Consider the following 17,004-nt stretch of genomic DNA (forward strand, 5'->3'; position numbering starts at 1 on the left):
AATATCTTATCTGAAGGATGACACCTGCAACAATGCAGTGCTCCCTCAATAGGCACTGGAGCATTATATGGAGCCCCTTAGTATAGTGGTTAGAGCACATTCCTTGCAAGCGGAGGACCCGGGTTCAAATCCTGGGTAAAACCTTACGCAAGTTGTTTACTTCACATCCTCTGTTTACCTCGCAATAAGTAGGAACCCGGTTGTTAGTCCACTGCTGCTTTCTGGGTGTAATAATCCCTCAAAAAAATGTGGTCACTCAATCCATGACTGTTTGTGGCATACTGCTGTGCACAACTGACTGCCACACTTTGACCAGAGTCAAATCACCTAACAATATATCTTGTGAAGCTCTTTGAGGAGTATCAAGATAAGGCGCGAAATCAACTGCAAGGATTATTGTATTATTAGCTTGGACTGTGAGCTGAAATGGTTGGGTGGGGAGGTCAGAACCACAACCTACTGACTCAGAGGGAAAAATATTGCTGACTGTGCCAGGTTGTTATGAGGGTGACTTAAGGATGACATTGGCCATTGGACATTAAGGCTAAGCGAAGGTGGAGTTTGGAATTGGGGGATGGAAGGAGGGAGTGTTTAACTTGGGCTTCAATTCATTTCATTCATCTCACAGCCCCATCTAGTGAGCAGTAAAGGATTCACACCTTATTGTGATTCACAGAACATAATAATAAGACAACAAAACTACATTTGTATAGCACCTTTCATATTGGGAGGATGTCCCAAGGCACTGGACAAACCGTGTTTTGGACCAGAGCTGGGGGGGGGGGGGTCGGGATCAGGGAGCGCAGTGGGGGAAGGAGGGTGATCGAAGAGAAGGGTCTTGAGATGGTGAAAGGCACTTTATAAATGCAACTTATTGTCGTTCAGGTTGTGATATTTCAACATTCGTGTTCAAATCCCTTCGCTCCCGGGCACCTCCCGGTCTCTCCGACCTCCTCAACAACAACAACAACAACAAGTGTTACATGGGCGGTAGCGCCGTTCACGTCGGGAGGACGTCCCAAGGCGCTGGACGGTGACAGCATTTCGGACCATTTCACTCCCCGTTCCTCTTGGACCGGGGGATACGGCCGCTTTCCCCCCCCACCCCCCCCAAACCTACCCGCCACCCCCACCCCCACCCGTCCCGCCACCCCCCCGCCACCCCCGCTACCCGCCCCACCGCCACCCGCCCCACCCCCCACCCCGCCACCCCCACCCGTCCCCGAGCCGCCCCCCCCCCCGCCCCGCCTCAGAGTCAGGCTCCGCCACTATTGAGCGCTGTGTGGAGGGCGCGATATAAGTGCAAGTTGTTGTTGTTGGTGTTGGGTTTTGGTGTTGGTGAGCGATGGGGATGGGGGGATGGGGGGGGGGGGGGAGTGTCCGGTTGCCATGGCGACAGGCTGGCCAGCGTCTCCATGGTAACGCGCGGGGGAGGCGGGGAGGAGGAGGAGGAGGAGGAGGAGGGAGTGGGTGGGTGGCGACCAACGTCACCGGATTGGGCGGGTTCACGCCCGATTGGGCGGGTTCACGCCCGATTGGGCGGGTTTCCCTTCCAACGGCTCCGGTCGGTTTAAAAAATCAAAACCCGTCACACTTTTTTTTCTTCTTCTTCTTCTTCCCGGTTTGAAGACCTTTTCTCTCACCCAATTCCCTGACTGAACCGATATATATATATATATTTTTTGCCTCCTCCCCCCCGCCCACCACCCGCCCACCAAAGTAGCCCCAACGTGATCCAACGCTCAATGTCGGGCTACTTTGGGGCGGTCTCGCGCTCCATACGGGCAACGTTTGGGCGGTTTCCGTCGGCCTCGCGCACCATCCCGGGCTCCTTTGGGGCGGTCTCGGGCGACCTCGCGCGGGGTATAAGAGGCGCGCAGCCGCGGCCGCCGCCGCCATTTGCAGGAGAGGCGCCGGGGAGGCGGGAGAGCAACCGAGAGCCCCAGCACAGGCCGCACCATCCCCTCCTCCTCCTCCTCCTCCAGCAACCACAGCCATGCAGTCGCTCCGCATCGCCGCCAGCCTGGCGCGCTCGCTGCCCGGCCACCGCTGCCAACAAGTAAGCCGGAGAGAGGGAGAGAGCGGGAGAGGGAGGGAGACAGCGGCCGCCATTTTACACCCGGTCTGGTCCGGTCCGGTCCGGCCCGCGGGCCTGTCCTCCCCTCACCGACGCCCTCAGGCTCGACGCAGCCGCTTCCGACCCCTCAGCGGCAGCTGGAAAAGCGATTAGATGCTATGTGTTTCATTAAAAAAATAAGTTGGGAGGGGGAGGGCGGGGTGGGGGGTGGGAGCGGCTCCCAGGCCGTGTCCCACTTGAAGGTCAGTCAGTCAGTCAGTCACTCAGCTCCTTCCCTTCCACATGTGCACACTACCCCCCCCCCTCCCCACCCCACCCCCTGCAGCCTGTGTTCACACTGGGCCCTCTCTCTGGCTCACACACACACCCCCTCAGGTTTTATTTGTGTTTGGCATTTCTCTTCCTCCTCGGTGCAGCGGTGCCGACCCGTGCGGCTGAGACGGCGCCTTTTATCGGGGGGGGGGCGCCGTTGAGAGAGGTGTCTCCCGAGCGCTTCCCGGGAATAAGCCTCGCGTTCGAGCAGAGCCGCCGCAGCGCGTCGCCGAGACCTCTCCAGACAGCGGCACCGCCAAGTGAACTGACTGTATTTTGAGGCGTGAAGTACAAACGCAATCTTGTTGTTGTTGTTGTTGTTGAACTATGGCGGCGAGTTGCATATAAATACACGCAGTGTGTGTGTGTGTATATGTGTGTATATTTGATAGGAATTCCTGGGTTTGCGTCTTGTGTAATTGGGAATATTCAGTCTTGCGTTGTCGAACTGCGTGTCCTCCTCCGGCTCAAAAGAGTGGGGGAGGGCGATCCGAGATATGGTGGCGACCTATAATCAAGGTCAGGTTTTGTGCTTCAGGTAAATAAATGGTCGGCGGTGGAGGGAGCATTTCCCCTCAGTCGGATCTGTCTTCACGTCTGTTTAGAAACGCACTAAATCGTTTTGGGTCTCGACCTGTGGTTTAAATCCGTCAGTGACCTGCAGTCACAGGCCGTGCGCTGTGTTTTGCGGTGTTGGGAGTCAGATTGACGGCAACGTCTCCTGATTGAAGGTCAGGCGGTCTTTCTGTAGGCCTTCAGTTCTGGCTGTAGAGGTCCATTTTGATTTCTTGCTTTTGTATCGTTCAGGATTGTCTTTACTGCGGTCGAACGTGTTTCTTAATTTAAACTGTCATTATATATTCGATTTGGTGACTAAACTATGGCAGCCATTTTTCTGCAGTGCCGTGTGAGTTATTTCTCTCGCTGCTTTTGGATCAGGTAGATCGGTTTTGCATTTGGATTATTATTCGAGACAACACTAGGAAATGAATGTTGTAGAAAGGCTTTTCGTGTGTCAGTGGGTCAGTATCAGGTTGAAGGCTGTGGAGGTTTCAGCTGTCATTCACATCAGAGGGCAATTGCAGTTTTTTTTTGATCAGGTTTTGATCAGAATACACTGGAGATTAAAAATGAATTATAGTAAATCTGAGATGTTGTGCATTTTCTCCTTTACAGTTTGTAATTCAATAAAATATTCCTTACTCCATTGTCTTGCTAATTGTCCTTTGTCCAAGTGATTAATGAGGTCAAGACCTGCATTGCTATTATCCAAGTTCGCTAATTTGTACAAGATATATGTCAAGACATGTGCATCAAGTGCAACAAAACTTGTAATAATAATAATAATCCTTGCATTTGATATAGCGCTTTTTCACATCCTCTAGACGTCTCAAAGCGTGTCACAGAATAGACTGTAAGTGAATTGAATGTATATTTGAGGGTGAAATGCGCCAGCGAATTGTCCCACAAACAGTCGTGGTTTGAAGTGATCAATTTATTATTGTTTTATTTTTCTTGAGGGATTATTATCAGGCATTATTGTAGAGTAAGGAAACTTGCCCGAGGTCTTCACCCTGCTGGGAATCGAACCCAGGTCTCTCGCTTGCAAAGCAAGCTACAGAATTTGTTTGCTGAAGACATACGAGGTTTGTAGTGACCTTGTTCTGAGTATTCAGTTTAAACAGTTGCTGAGGTACATTTCCCCTCAAAATATTCCCAAAGTTCTTGTAGGGTCAGGCAATGTTGTCATGACTGTTTCACTGAAGTGTCAAGGTAGAGAGTGAGGTATTAGTGTTCGTTGTTTAGAATTTGGATAGTGGGTTGAACCTAGATTTTTATCACCCAAGGTTGGGATTCTCGTGAGAAAGCATTTTGGGTATGTGGACATGGTCCAAGTGACAGGAGTGTCATTGGTGAGAGCAATTTTTCCTCTTCTCACAGAGGTGTCAATCTGTGTTGGTGTTGGTGGGGGCATCACAGCCGGGCCCAATCCTCATTCTAGCTGTATCCAAACTAATGTATTTTCCGGGCTCATTGGAGAGGAGGTTACTGAGAGCAGATTCAAGCTGGTCTGTAAGGTCCATGAGTTGAACTGATTCAGAGCATTTAAATTTACCTGGTGAGTAAATTTATACAACAAATTACATTTGTATAGCGCCTTCCACATCATCAGCTAGACAGTTGAGCTCAGGTGCATCACGTTGCTGTATGGTAACAGGCTTGCACACTGATATGTGCAATCCATCACACAGTGCAAGATCCTGGTCCTCACCTTCAAGACTCTCCATGGTCTTGCTCCCTGCTATAATTCTGCGATCTCCTCACCCCCTACCATCCTGCTTGCTCCCTCCGCGCAACGGGCTCTGGCCTATTTCATGTCCTCCGCCTCGCTCGCCCTACTAATGGCGGATGCGCCTTCTGGAACTTCATCCTTCATCCCTCCACCTCGCCTCCTCCCTTGCCACCTTCAAGACTCATATCAAGACTCTCCTCTTCGACCGTGCTTTCGATCTCTGCTTTTGACCTCTGTGCTTTTTCTCCCCGAACCCGACTTCCAGCTCGGGTCCAAAGCTCTGTCTGTCCAGCACCTCGGGAGGTCTTCCTGACGTGAAAGGCGCTTTGTAATCTTGTTGTTGTTGGTGCAAGGCTGCTGTTGACTGTTTTTGGTCAGTTGTGTGCCTGACACATGGATACGCATCAGCATGATTAATGGGATCTAAACCAGACTGAACTCCATAGATGTTCAAACCTACACATGGAAATGCTTGGAATAGAATGCACACACTTGAGGGCTGCGCCCTGCGTATCCAACTCCAGAAAGTATTAGACACAGATTAGACGAGAGCCAAGACTTGGGGATCCCAGAGTATGATTTGGAGTAACTGCTGGAGTTTAACCAGTTAAAAGCACATAGGTCACCATTGATATTACTGTCCGGCAAGCTTTCCTCTGCTTGTCCATCTGGGACCACCATGTCCGTTTGCTTTGGCTAGCAGGGAAAACGAGCTGTACGGGAAAAATCCAGGCCCAAGTGACTGGTCTGCCCCTTTAAGTCATATTTACGAGCAAGTTTCTATCCTAAGGAGGGCCTTGGAGCACTGCATAACCGACTAGATCAGGAAGCAAACGAGACACACTGCCTGCCAGTTGCTAAACATGTCACCTTAAAGCCAAGTTGGCTTACATTCCCCTGACCTAGAGGACAGTCAAAAACAGCATGTTGGTGAATGAAAAGTGCTGTCTGGATGCATATCTGGGGTAAGAGTAATCATTTAATCCTCTGTTTGTAGATCACGCATCATGCACTTCGTGCAGCTTTTGTGGGCGCGCGGAGTCTTCACACCTCACAGACGTGCTGGGTTCAGAAAACTGGTCAGTATTTTCTTTTATTACAATGCAGAATTATATTTGTATCGCGGATTTCACGTCGGGAGGACGTCCTAAGAACATATATTCTTATATATAGAGGCAAAAAAGTGTTTTGAGTTGCTGCTGTTTGATTATTGATGTTCTTAAACAATTCCTGTTTGTTTCGCCCTGCGTAAGCACTGCATCTCCTTCCCCAGCAGAGACGGGGACATGATCTGGGTGAAACTCTGATTAACTGCATCTTCAGACAGCTGCCTTGCGCACTCGCCCATCTGAGCCTGTAGTGTTGTCCCTGCCTTCACAACTGATTAATAACAACAATTTATGAAGAGCCTTTCATGCAGGGCACAGTCTCGGAGCCCTTAAAGTTAGAATTTACCAATAATTACACCAGAGCTGCAAGGTTTTTAATAAAGCTCAATTGAAGGAGACCATTTCTTTCTCTCCCCTCCTCCCCCCCACACACGCATGCATTTCCTGTCACTTACCAGCCCTCAGTGTGTTTACGACTGAATGTTCTATCGACGTTGCTTGAGAAGGTAACTTCTCCCGTTGGTCTGTTGCGTGTGGAGTGAAGGGCTCCTTTACTTCCTGCAGGTACTGCCGAGGTCTCCTCTATCCTGGAGGAGAGGATCCTGGGAGCCGACACCTCTGCCAACTTGGAGGAGACCGGCCGCGTGCTGTCCATTGGTGATGGTATCGCCCGTGTCTATGGTCTGAGGAATGTGCAGGCAGAAGAAATGGTGGAGTTCTCCTCAGGCCTGAAGGTAACTTGCTTAGGCGTGCTGCATTCAGGGTGTTGGGCAGTAAAATAGCTGCTCTCAAGATCTATAGTGTCATCTCCCTGACTGCTGGATGTATTTACATCCTCATCATTTGTTTGGCTTCCCCTTTGTTTTGCAGGATTAAATTAATAATAATAATCTTTGCATTTGATTTAGTGTCATATCACATCATTGAGACGTCTCAAAGCGATTCACAGAACATATTGCAAAGTGAATTGCCTGTATTTTGTGGGCGAAACGCGGCAGCCAATTGCGCACAGCAGTGTTCCACAAATGGTCGTGGATCGAGTGACCATATTTTTTTGTGTGTGGGGTATTATTACCCCGCAGAAAGTGTTCCACCAATCGACAAACAACCGGGTTCCTACTTATTGGTAGGTAAACAAAGGCATGAGGAGGAAGGAGATCTGCCCAAGGTTTTGCACTGCCTGGGGATTGAACCTGGATCCTCTCTCTTGCAAGATGAGCGCGCTAACCACTAAAATACACAAATTGAGGTTGGCTTGAGAATGACGTTAGTGAGATCCTATGGGAACTCTTCCCATTTGCTTCTTCCACATTATCTTGCAAATTACTGCTGTCTTGGTCTACAGATCACTCCCTACATAATTCCTTGTGAAGTCCATCAAGGAGTTTGATACAATAAGATGATATATAAATACTCCGCAAAATGTGCTGAAGGAAGTGTTGCCTTTCAGGGGATGTCTCTGAACTTGGAGCCAGACAATGTTGGTGTTGTGGTGTTTGGCAACGACAAACTGATCAAGGAAGGAGACATTGTGAAGAGGACTGGAGCCATCGTGGATGTGCCAGTGGGAGAGGAGCTGTTGGGACGAGTTGTGGATGCTCTGGGGAATGTCATCGATGGAAAGGTGAGGAGGGCTTCCAGCCACTTATCCTGACGTTTACCACGATTAATGTGGCAACTTAATCACATAGAAATGTAATAACTGAAGGAGCCCATCCAGCCCTTTCACAACATGTGAGGTTAAAACAACTTGTCCCTCTAACATAGAATGAATATGAGGAAGCAGCAAAGGGGAATCACCAACAGTGTGTTGGTGGGAGTGGGGTGGGGGGGTGTTCTGAAAGTGGGCAGAGCACCAGGAAGTGAGGGTGGAGTGGTTGAAAGCATGACCACTGATGGTGGGGTGAAGGGAGTGGGAGTGAGAGGCAGACCAGGTTCTGAGAGGAGGGTACATACAAGAACTCAAGGCAGCAAGAAGTTGCTGAGGTTCATTGGGCCTAGATCTGAAGATAAGTAGTAATTCAGTATCTTAATGGACGAGCCAGTGAAGGTTGGGAGGTAATGTGCAGCAGAGTCTGGACTGGAATTTTGTATGAGTTGGAATTTGTGAATGGAGGCCAGCGAGGAAAGCGAATGGAGTTTTCCTGAAACCACTTAGTTGAAGTGCTTGCAGATTACCTGGCCGCTGCTTATTCATTCTGTGTGTAAATCAACTAATCTCTTCCTCCTGAACTTGTAACGTCTATTTGTCTTTTCCCGTAGGGTCCACTCAATGCTAAGATTCGCAGACGTGTGGGGCTGAAGGCCCCTGGCATTATTCCTAGGATCTCTGTGCGCGAGCCCATGCAGACTGGAATCAAGGCTGTAGATAGTCTGGTACCCATTGGCCGTGGGCAGCGAGAGCTCATCATTGGCGACAGGCAGACTGGGTAAGCGCTTGGCTTCAGAGATGGTTACCGTAGCGAGTCAGAAAGGGGAACACTACGTTGAGATGGAGCTCAGTTGGCTGAGTTCCCTGTTCCATGTCTCATCCCATTCCATGCTTCTGTACTTTTGCTAATGGGAAGTTCCCAATCCCCTTCCTTCCACCGCCTAGAAAGCATCCGGGGAATCCAGAACAAGGGGGGCATAAAATTAGAGCTAGGCCATTTAGGAGTGAAATGAGGAGGCAGTTTTTCACCTAAAGGCTAGTGGAAATCTGGAACTCTCTTCTCCAAAAGGCTGTGGATACTGAATCCATTCACATTTTCAAGACTGAGGTAGATTTTTGTTAGGTCAGGGTATCGAGGGATATGGGACAAGGGCAGGCAATTGGAGTTAAGGTTCAGATCAACCATGATCTTATAGAATGGTGGAACAGGCTCGAGGGGCTGAATGACCTACTTCCGTTCTTATGAGATTGAGGAGGAAGAACTTGTATTTTTGAATCACTTTGAACATGGAACCAGCTCAACAGTGTTTAACAGTGATTGTTTTCATAGAAAGCCAGGTAATCATTTTGTGCATAAGATCCCACAAATAAGACTTAATTGGTTAACCTGCAGAATTGTTGACCAGGAGATTGGGTGAAGCTCCCTTCTCTGTTCCTGGAACATTTATAATATTTCTATAGCTTGGTTTAATGTTGTTTGAAGGATGGCACCTCCTCAGGGCAATGCTCCCCCCAACATCCCCCCCTCCCCCCCAACCATCACCCTGGAGTTGGCAGGAAGTGATTTCAGAGTTTGTGAGGGGCAAAAGGTCATGGAAAAAATCTTCAAGTGATAGTGATGGGAACCTGGTGAGGTGGGTGGTGATGGGAGGTTGGAGTTCAGTGCAGGAGACTAGAGGCTGGTGTATGGGGGGGGGTAGGGAACTGTCTGTGGTTGTACCTGCTTAACATGCGTTGTTTGCTGGATGTTTCAGTAAAACTGGCATTGCCATGGACACCATCATAAACCAGAAGCGATTCAACGAGGGCGTGAACGAAAAGATGAAGCTGTACTGCATCTACGTGGCCATTGGTCAGAAGAGATCCACAGTGGCTCAATTGGTCAAGAGGCTGTTTGACGCTGGTAGGTCCTGAGATCCTTTGGAATAAACATTCCACATAAACTATCACTGCACTGAACTGTGATGCTCTAAGACATCCTCCCGACACTATGAAATGCAGGGATTATTATGATTAATCCCTAATAAAATAATAACTAGTATAGCACACACAACCCATTCAGCCATTCTCCACCAGTTTACTGGTCTAATTCCACTCTCACTTATTCTTGATTTCCCTCCAGGTTCCCCATATTCCTTTTCAAGAATCTGCTTCTTCCCATATTCCTCTTAAAAAGAATCACCAGATTCCTCTATAGTTGTGCCTCAACTACAGACAGTGAGCTCTTAACACTACAGCAACCTTCCTGCCCCCTCCATTCAGTGGGCACTGGCCTGTTCCTTGTCCCCACCCACTGGCCACACTCCCACCCTACGCTCCACCCCTCTTGATTTCAACCAGCAGCTTGTTGCAAACCCTTAACTATCCAGGGCCTTGGGATGCCCTTCTGACATGAAGGTACTATGCAAATGAAATTTGTTGTTGAGATGATTTTCTAACTGAAAATGCATTATATAAGTGCAAGTTGTTTGTGTTGCAGTGGGTACCATACAGGGATTCACCACCTCTGACAATCTATCTGTGTGGGATGTTGACGTTAAGTGATCATATTTGCACAGGACTAATTGCATTTTAACTTTGCAAAGAGGAAGATCCCTCACTATTATCCTCAGGTGTAAAATTGTGCAGAAATCGTCCAGGAGCTGACTTTCTCTGCAGAAGTTTCTGGCTTTAACCTGTGCTCCTCACTCTCTCACAGATGCCATGAAGTACACCATTGTGGTGTCAGCCACAGCCTCTGACGCAGCTCCCCTGCAATATCTGGCCCCTTACTCCGGCTGCTCCATGGGCGAGTACTTCAGAGACAACGGCAAACACGCACTCATCATCTACGATGACTTGTCCAAGCAGGTCAGTGTCACAATCCAGAGGCTGTGTGGCTCCTCACTCCTGTTACTGCTCTCTGACAGAACTGCTTGTTTAATACTTTACCCTGTTGCAGCACAAGTGAAGAAGACAATAAATAATACAAATAGCATTACATCCAGAGGAATAGCAGATTAAAGTAGGGAAGTAGTGTTGCATTTATATAAAGCTTGGTTGGACCACAGTGCGAGTTCTGTGTATAATTCTCGTCACCAAGTCACAGGAAGTTATAATGGCATCAGAGAGTACAGTGTACATTTACAGGAATGTTACCAGGGATAACAGGATACAGCTATCAAGACAGGTTGTAAAGTAAAGGCTGCAACTTTTCTCTCTAGGGGCCTTCAGCTCCCCTCTCGACTCTCTTCCCCCTCCTCGCTCCCTCCCTTCCCTCCCCTCACCCTGACCATTTCCCCCCTCCTCGCTCCCTCCCTTCCCTCCTCTCACCCTGACCATTTCTCCCCTCCTCGCTCCCTCCCTTCCCTCCCCTCACCCTGACCATTTCCCCCCTGCTCGGGTCATGACCCAACTGTGCAGCGCCTTGGGACGTCCTCCTGACGTGAAAGGCGCTTTATAAATGGAATCTTGTTGTTGTTGTTGAGATGATTGAGAGGGGGCCTGATAGAGGTGTTCAAGATTATGAAATGAGTCAATTATGGAGGTTGAAGGGAATAGAGGGGAATAGGAGGAATGGGGATGTGTACAGTACTGGCATAGACTAGTTGGAACAATTGGATTGTATGTGTGTGAAATAATAACTTGCATTTGCAGTGGTATTGCAGCTCCTGGCCACCGGCATGCTAGCATTGGCTCGGTGCTGGTATCTTGTTTAATTAGCCAGCTCAGTGGTAGCACTCTCCTGTGTGAGAAGGATATGGGTTCAGCCCAGTGAGTAAGACTGTATCCATTGTCTACAGGCTGTTGCATACCGTCAGATGTCCCTGCTGCTGCGACGCCCCCCAGGGCGCGAGGCCTACCCCGGAGACGTCTTCTACCTGCACTCGCGGCTCCTGGAGAGAGCAGCCAAGATGAATGACAATTTTGGTGGTGGTTCCCTCACTGCTCTCCCCGTCATCGAGACCCAGGCTGGTGACGTGTCTGCTTACATTCCAACCAATGTCATCTCCATCACCGACGGCCAGGTGAGTCCAGCCACTGCCAGGGATCTGTTCAGGAGCTTTTACAGAGATTAGCATTGCCAACTGGGTGGGAGTGAAGTGAAGAGAAAACTATGGTTAGTTTGTGAACAATACTTTGTTACTGGAATGGCCTTTAACAGCTCTGTTTTGTAGGCAAAGTGATGAACAGTTAGTTGTGTTGAGGTTTAGACAAACGCAGCTGTCATTATAGTACAGAAGTCACGATCACAGTTATGATTTGGTGGTGACCAATGTATCTTCAGGCCAGGACACTGGGCTCATCTTCATAAAGAAAGATGAAGTTGGGTGGGTATTCTAGAAGGATGAGATCAAATGGGCTGAAAGGACTTCATCGGGGCCTCTCTTGTGATTGTCTCTGGAAGTCTCTGCCTCAATCGCTCTTCCCTCCACCCACCTTCCCTATCTTCAGATCACATCTTAAGATCTTCCTCTTTTGGTCATACCTACAATCTCTCCTTAGATCAGCTTCAAGCTTTGTCACTGTAAGTTCTGACATTACCCTGCATGAAGGGCACTATATAAATCCAAGCTATTGTTGATGTCAACTAAAGGAAATCAGGGTTATGGAGAAAAGGTAGGATAATGCATACTTAAAAGAAACATTCTGGTGGCTAACAGAATGGCAAAATGGTCTCTATTTGCCTCTTTCTATGTTGCAAACTGGCCATTTCCCTACAATCCAGGAAAGTGATGAATTCCTCAGTTGGAGCCATTTCTAGGATCAATAGTGAATATTTTTAAAGAATTTGTTCGTGGTTAATATTTCAAGGTCATTCATTCAATGTATGTTTGATTTGGCTGTCTTATTTAAATAAGATTCAATTAATTTCCAATTAATCTTTATGGGGCAAGTGCTATGTGAATGTGGGTCGTCTTTGAGGCACTGTTGATTTCTGTTAATCGCACAATCTCTCCTTTTCCAGATCTTCTTGGAAACTGAGTTGTTTTACAAGGGTATCCGTCCAGCCATCAATGTGGGTCTGTCTGTGTCCCGTGTGGGTTCTGCTGCCCAGACCAAAGCCATGAAACAGGTTGGTATTTTGTGTCCTGTTAGTAGACTTTGATCGCTATCTTGTGAAGTGTTTTTTTACCAGGTCAAAGTTGAGGTGAAGGGGTCTTTTGACCCATCTCATCCTGTCCAGAATGTCCACTGTTATCTTCCCATCACAGTAACTTGTTCTTCACATCCTGAACCCTTGCCCTCACATCCTACTGAGTTGAGGATGTTTGGTTGAGGATAATGGAGCTCCCAAATGCAGTGGGGACCTTTCCCTGTCACGACTATCTACCAGATCCTTTCCAATAACCAGTAGATTCTTTCCTGCAGCCTACAGGGTACTTTTACCTCCCCGCGGAAGCCATAGTTTGGGCGAAACATGGGAGGGAGAATTTGTTTGCAGTCTCTGGGTAGGAAAGCTTCAAGCCACGGAGTTACAGAGCCCGAGTCATCGGACACCGGAGGAGAAGACGTGTGCAGTGCCTGTCCTGACTAACCAGCTTTTCTGTATTACAGGTGGCTGGCACAATGAAGCTGGAGTTGGCACAGTTCCGGGAGGTGGCAGCCTTTGCCCAGTTCGGCTCAGACCTGGACGCCGCCACACAGCAGCTGCTGAACCGCGGAGTCCGTCTGACAGAGCTGCTCAAACAGGGACAGTACAGTGAGTGACGGGCTCTCTCTGCTGCTATACCCTTTAATTTCACTTTGTAATTACCTGAGAGGATGGTGGAAACCAATTCAATAACAACTGTTACAGGGGGATTAGATGGGTACTTGAAAAGGAAAAATTTGCAAGGATATGGTGAAAGAGCGGAGGAGTCGGACTAATTGGTTATCTCTTCCAAAGAGCCAGCACAGGCACGATGGGCTGAATGGCCTCCTTCTGTGCGTAATATTCTATGATTTTGATTCTAAATCTGTCACCACACTAATACTGACTCCCCCTGGATCAGTGTCATGCTTCCCCACTGTCAAGCACTCTGAGACTCTACCCTGTATGAGGGGCACTATGTAAATCCATGTACCCTTATCTAACTGGTGATTCGCTGACCAGTCTAATTGTTGCAGCTATTTCTCAGTGTTACTGTTAAGTTAAATGACTTTTTAGCCAAACTTAGCGGTCAATTTACACACAGACATGAAGTGATTGACCGATTTATCTGGAGGATTGTTGGGAGAAACTCCCTCCTCTTCTCCAGTAGTGTGGTGTGATCTCTACCATCTACCTGCATGGGCAGACGTCATCAATTCAATATCTGGTCCAGAGGATGTGGCATCTTAACAATGCAGCTCAGCATCGTTACACTGTACTATGCCTGGGCTGTGAGCTCAGACTCTGACCGACTTGGACCACAATTTTTGAGTTGTGAGGACTCCCAACTGGCACTGAAAGTTAATCTGACAATTAAAATATATTTAGCGTTTACCTTTTTTGATCCTTTGCGATCTTGAAGACGTCACAAGATTGGTTTGAATGAAAAATTTAATTTCATCCTTCCAGAACCCACCCTTTCCACCGTTTTCCCATCATTGCAGCATCAAGCTGTTTTTTAAATGAGTCCCATTGTCCTGACCTCACCACCCAAACCCCCTCCCCCCTCTCCACCACCAACCCCCCTCCCTCCTGGTAAACTATTCTAGTTGTTAATTACTCTTTGGGTAAAGAAACATTTCCTGGTGTCTTGCAGAAAATTACTCTTTGCAACTCTGAACCTGTGGTCCTCTTGTTCTACTGACCCATGTGTGGACTCCCATTAACCTAAATCTGCTCTACTCCAATAAGACAAACCTAACTGTGGTTGTATTTCAGCGCCCATGGCTATTGAGGAGCAGGTTGCAGTTATTTATGCTGGTGTCAGAGGTCACTTGGACAAGCTGGAGCCCTCCAAGATCACCAGGTTTGAGACGGCATACCTGTCCCACATGAAGACCCAGCACCAAGACCTGCTCAACACCATCCGGTAAGTCAGTCAGTCCTGAGTGACACTGTGAGGGGGGGGAAGGGGGGGATGTTCATAATGTCTCAGGTCAAGGGCTGGTCAATGGGAGCAAGCGTCAATTCAGCCATCAAGCCTTCTAGTAAATCATGGCAGATCTTTGGTCTCATTTCACAAGAGGTTCCTTCCTTATCAGCTTCAAGCTGCGTTTTTTTTAATCAACCCCATTTGCTAGTAACCTGATCCAGTCGTCAGTTACCCTCTTGATAAAGAGATACTTCCTGGTGTCTGTCCTGATTTTGCCTCTTGCAGGTGCGGTTGTAAGCCTATGTTCTCTTGTTCTGCTGACTTGGTCCATCTGAAATTGAAAACTGAGTTTACCTTCTCAATCCCATTTACAATCTTATCTAAAGACATTTCTTTCCCTGGCTATTTCTCCTTGCCTTTTAATCCCCTTATTTAAGTGGAATTCCATTCCCCAATCACTCCGCCTCGCCCTCTCCTTAGCCTCCTTCAAGTCCCGCCTCAAGACCCTCCTCTTCGATCATGCCATCGGCCACCCCCCTCCCTTCTCCCCCACCCTGACCCCAGCTTGGGTCTGAAATGCTGTACACTGTCCAGCGCCTTGGGACGTCCTCCCGACATGAAAGGCGCTATTCAAATGTAATCTTGTTGTTGTTGCCTTCAAGGACTTAAACATCAATTTAATCTCTGGTCTATCTAGGACAGTACATGTCACATCCGCACTACCTTAGTGTGAAGAAATGTTTCCTGATCTAACCATTTACCTCCTATTTTAAGACCCCATCCCCATCTTTTGAATCCCTCCACTCGAGGGAAGACTCATCCACTATCTGGTTATCAATTTCTTACTTTTAAACATCAATCAGTTTCCCCCCTTCATTTTTCATTCTGAGAAGTTTCTTACAAACCAATTTATTTTTGTGGTTAGTTTATTTTCTATTTTTAAATCCATTTGTTGTGGTGGGTTAGAGAAGATGTCCCCCTCGCCTTGCACTCCATTTACACATTACATTTGTGTTCGATGGCTCTGTAGAGAAAACCAGTAACTCTGGGTTTGGAGTGAGGTTCTGCTGTTTACCAACTCTCTGGTAAAGCATGGCAGATCTTTTCAATACTACCTAATGCTGGAGGCTGGTAGGCCTGGGGAAGAAATCCTGGCCTCCACTCCACACACTGGCACGGGGGGAAAGCCCTGACAACTCACATCTCCTCATTGAAATCTCTCTTCCCTGGAAACTTCCTGCTTAATCTACTCTGCACCTTTTCATTACTTTTGTATCCTTCCTATAATTGCTCCAACTGTGGCCCAACTGTTTTATTCAAGTGGCTGGCATGAGGGGGAATTGTGGGGGAAAATGGGGGAGAGAACAGGAATGCTGGGGGCTGATGGCAGGTGACAACTTCACCGAGGATAGTCAGATGATCCTGCTCTTTTTGTCCCCAACCACAGGGATGAGGGGCATATCAGTGATGAGATGGAAGCGAAATTGAAGCAGATTGTAATCAACTTCCTGGCCACCTTCGAGGTGTGAGTGGCTGGTGTTGCTCACACTCCAAACCTTTGTAAGAACCGCTGGGAGAGAAAAAGCCAATGTGCTTTTTGTTTAAAATGTACAGAAATGTTTTTCTCTTAAACAGAGAATAAAATGTTCCACCAAAACAGCTTTTCCTTTGCGTCTTATTTCACTGATCGTCAATAATAATACTTACGTTTGATGCAGCGCCTTTCACGTTGTTGAAGCTCGTCACAGGATATACTGCAAAGCAAATTGACTGTATTTTGTGGGGGAAACACAGCAGCCAATTGTGCACAGCTGTGTTCCACAAACAGTCATGGAGTGGGAGACCCAAAAAATAATTTGGAGGATTATTATCCCCCAGAAAGCCACCTGAACATTGACTAACAGACGGGTTCCTACCTACTACTAGGTAAACAGGGGTGTGCAATAAGGAAACTTGTCTATGGTTTTGCCCCACCAGAATTGATCCCGGGTCCTCTCACTTGCAAAGCGAGTGCTCTAACCACTACACTTACGTCCTTTACAACTACATTGTAAAGGATAGCGACTATTTTATTAGTGATGGATTTATAGTCATAGAATTGCACAGCACAAGAAGAGGCCATTCGGCCCATCGAGTCTGTGCCGGCTCTTTGAATAGAGCAATTAATGTCAATCCACTCCTCAGCCCTTTCCCCATAACCTGCAATCCCGTACTCCTCAAATACCCGTCCACCGTGTTTTTAAAAGTAGTTATCGAATCGGCCTCGACCGCCCTTTCAGGCGATGTTCCAGATTCAAACAACTCTCTGTGTGAAAAAATTTCTTCTCCTCCCCTCGGCTTCTTTTGGAGACCATTTTGAATCTGACCTCGAGTCACCGACACACCCACCAGTGGGAACAGTTTTTCCCTTTCTAACCCATCAAATCCCCTCATGATTTTGAAGACCTCTATTAGGTCCTCGTAACCTTCTCTGCTCCAATGAGGATAATCCCGGCCTCTCTCACCTTTCCTCATCATCACGGTCCCTCATTCCTGGTCCCATCCTCGTAAATCTCCTCTGTACCCTTTCCAATGCC

At 47.8% G+C, this 17,004-nt stretch overlaps 1 protein-coding gene across 1 annotated transcript; it reads left to right on the forward strand.

Moving 5' to 3' along the window:
* Positions 1–1,896: 1,896 nt before the first annotated feature.
* On the forward strand, positions 1,897–16,081 carry atp5fa1 (ATP synthase F1 subunit alpha). Its single transcript, NM_001292349.1, is given in 12 exon segments — positions 1,897–2,059; positions 5,680–5,761; positions 6,356–6,525; positions 7,242–7,415; positions 8,054–8,220; positions 9,197–9,345; positions 10,141–10,292; positions 11,225–11,449; positions 12,391–12,498; positions 12,981–13,125; positions 14,275–14,425; positions 15,876–16,081. Coding segments are annotated over 12 exon segments (1,668 nt in total). The 5' UTR covers positions 1,897–1,996; the 3' UTR covers positions 15,958–16,081.
* The last annotated feature ends 923 nt before the right edge of the window (positions 16,082–17,004 follow it).

The sequence above is a fragment of the Callorhinchus milii genome, unplaced genomic scaffold (genome assembly GCF_018977255.1).
Source record: "Callorhinchus milii isolate IMCB2004 unplaced genomic scaffold, IMCB_Cmil_1.0 Scaffold1, whole genome shotgun sequence".
Taxonomy (NCBI): Eukaryota; Metazoa; Chordata; class Chondrichthyes; order Chimaeriformes; family Callorhinchidae; genus Callorhinchus; species Callorhinchus milii.